The following is a 2968-nucleotide window of genomic DNA, read 5'->3' on the forward strand; positions in this document are numbered from 1 at the left end:
AATAATACCATCAATAATACCAATAATAATATAATCAGTCACACCAGTCTGTAATGCATTATGAAAACATTTACACATTTATATAGACAGTTATATATGTGAAGAAATTAGTATAATTAAAAACTTTATAACAGTCCTACAATACTGTAGGCATTAAAACAGACGTAATATTAATATCCTCTGTGTTATTTCTAGATTCAGATGAGCTTGCTGTGATTTGCCAACGTGAACTCAAATCTAATCTAAAGAAGAAGTTTCAATGTGTATTTGAGGGGATCGCTAAACAAGGAAACCCAACACTTCTCAATAAGATCTACACAGAGCTCTACATCACAGAGGGTGGAACAGGAGAGGTCAATAATGAACATGAGCTGAGACAGATTGAGACAACAACCAGGAAACAAGCAAGACCAGAGACTGCAATCAAATGTAACGACATCTTCAAACTCTTAACTGGACAAGACAAACGTATTAGAACTGTGCTGACAAAGGGAGTCGCTGGCATTGGAAAAACAGTGTCCGTGCAGAAGTTCATTCTGGACTGGGCTGAAGGAAAAGCCAATCAGGATGTTCAATTTGTGTTTTCATTCCCTTTTCGGGAGCTGAATTTGATGAAAGGGGACAAACACACTTTGATTGAACTTGTCAATCACTTCTCAATGGAAACCAAACAATCAAGAATCTCCAACTACGACAAATACAAAGTTCTGTTCATCTTTGATGGTCTGGATGAGTGCCGACTGCCCCTAGACTTCCAGAAGAACAAGATCTGTTGTGACGTCACAGAGTCAACCTCAGTGGATGTTCTGCTGACAAATCTCATCGAGGGAAATCTGCTTCCCTCTGCTCTCCTCTGGATAACTACCCGACCTGCAGCAGCCAATAAGATCCCTTCAGGGTGTGTTGACCAGGTGACAGAGGTACGAGGGTTCAATGACCCACAGAAGGAGGAGTACTTCAGGAAGAGATTCAGTGATGAGGACCTGGCCAACAGAATCATCTCACACATAAAGACATCAAGGAGCCTCCACATCATGTGCCACATTCCAGTCTTCTGTTGGATTTCTGCAACAGTCCTCGAACACATGCTGAAACATAAGAGAGAAGAGATGCCCAAGACTCTGACTGAGATGTACACACACCTTGTGGTGTTTCATACCAAACAGAACAATGAAAAGTATCTTGGGAAAGAAGAGACAGGTCCACACTTGAATGAAGAGAGCATTCTGTCACTGGGAAAACTGGCTTTTCAACAGCTTGTGAAGGGCAATCTGATTTTCTATGAAGAAGACCTGAAAGAGGCTGGCATTGATGTCAATGAAGCCTCAGTGTACTCAGGATTGTGCACACAGATCTTTAAAGAGGAATGTGGGCTGTACCAGGACAAGGTGTACTGCTTTGTTCATCTGAGCATTCAGGAGTTTCTGGCTGCTGTATATGTGTTCCTCTCATTCATCAACAACAATGAGAATCTAATGGCCGAACCGCAATCAACGTCCAGGAACCTTTCTGCGCTGTTCAGAGACAAGCCTGAAGTTACTGTCTACAAGAGTGCTGTGGATAAAGCCTTACACAGTGAGACGGGAAACCTGGACCTTTTCCTCCGCTTCCTTCTGGGCCTCTCACTGAAGTCCAATCAGAAGCACTTACGAGGTCTACTGACAAAGACAAGAAGCAGCTCACAGAGCCATGAAGAGACAGTAAAGTACATCAAGGAGAAGATCAGGGAGAATCCCTCTCCAGAGAGGAGCATCAATCTGTTCCACTGTCTGAATGAACTGAATGACCATTCTCTAGTGGAGGAGATCCAAAGCTACCTGAGCTCAGGAAGTCTCTCAAAACCCAACCTGTCACCTGCACAGTGGTCAGCTCTGGTCTTTGTGTTGCTGACTTCAGAAAAGGAGCTGGATGTGTTTGACCTGAAGAAATACTCCAGATCAGAGGAAGGTCTTCTGAGGCTGCTGCCAGTGGTCAAAGCCTCCAGAGCTGCTCTGTGAGTAAATAAAATGACATTTAAGAACTAATCATCAGGTAGAAATATTCAGTTTAGGAAAAATGTGTATTATAATATGTATATAATATTATATTGAAAAACATATAGAAAAAATGCATTGATTTTGACAATAGTATAACAATATGACCATACAATTCAAGGAGATGGGAGATGAATCTATATGTTGTTTGGGAATATGAAGCAAATGCATCTACCATTGTCCTTCTACACTACTGGTGTTAAATTAACAGTGTGTTTGTGAAGTCATGATGATCTCGTTGCAGGCTGTCAGGCTGTGGAGTCACAGAGAAAGGCTGTTCTTCTCTGGTCTCAGCTCTGAAGTCAAACCCCTCACATCTGAGAGAGCTGGACCTGAGTAACAATGACCTGAAGGATTCAGGAGTGGAGCTGCTCTCTGCTGTACTGGAGGATCCACACTGTAAACTGGAGACTCTGAGGTCAGTATTCCTGTAGTTGGTCAACAAGTGATAACTGTTCACCAGATCCACATGTGTTTACCAGACACACATAGTCCACACCATATGTGTTTGGACAGTGAAGCTTGCAGTTTTAAATGTGGTGCTATGCTCCAGCATTTTGGATATGAGGTAGAATGTTTCTTATTAGGTGACAGTACAGAATGTCACCTTTTATTTGAGGGTATTTTCATACATAGCTGTGTTACTGTTAAGAAAGGAAAGCACTTTATGTATTTAGTTCTCCCATTTGAAAAAGTTGTACATATTCGGACAAATTTACTTATATTGTATTAAAGTTGTCATAAGTTTAGTATTTAGTCCCATGTTCCATGCCTGCAGTGATTACATCAAACTTGTGATTCTACTAACTTGTTGAATGCATTTGCAGTTTGTCTTGGTTGTGTTTTGGATGATGTTTTTCCTAATATAAACTGAACGGTGAATAATGTCCTGTCATTTTGGAGTCACTTCACTTGTATTGTCAGTAAGAATAGAA

The 2968-nt window shown here is 41.1% G+C and overlaps 1 protein-coding gene across 1 annotated transcript; it reads left to right on the plus strand.

Annotated features, from left to right (window-relative positions):
- The first annotated feature begins 659 nt into the window (after positions 1–659).
- Positions 660–2467, plus strand: LOC145877286 (NLR family CARD domain-containing protein 3-like). The gene is made up of 2 exons (XM_082972597.1): positions 660–1993; positions 2278–2467. The coding sequence occupies exons 1-2, from the start codon at positions 660–662 to the stop codon at positions 2465–2467; spliced, it is 1524 nt and encodes a 507-aa protein (XP_082828723.1).
- The last annotated feature ends 501 nt before the right edge of the window (positions 2468–2968 follow it).

The sequence above is a fragment of the Salmo salar genome, unplaced genomic scaffold, assembly GCF_965601325.2.
Source record: "Salmo salar unplaced genomic scaffold, fSalSal1 ptg000836l, whole genome shotgun sequence".
Taxonomy (NCBI): domain Eukaryota; kingdom Metazoa; phylum Chordata; class Actinopteri; order Salmoniformes; family Salmonidae; genus Salmo; species Salmo salar.

What these genes read in the sequence shown, in the direction of transcription:
- LOC145877286 (XM_082972597.1), top strand. Translation starts at nt 660, where the DNA reads ATGGAAACCAAACAATCAAGAATCTCCAACTACGACAAATACAAAGTT. An exon ending in AAAGCCTCCAGAGCTGCTCT is followed by an intron (nt 1,994 to 2,277) that starts GTGAGTAAATAA and finishes ATCTCGTTGCAG; the next exon opens with GCTGTCAGGCTGTGGAGTCA.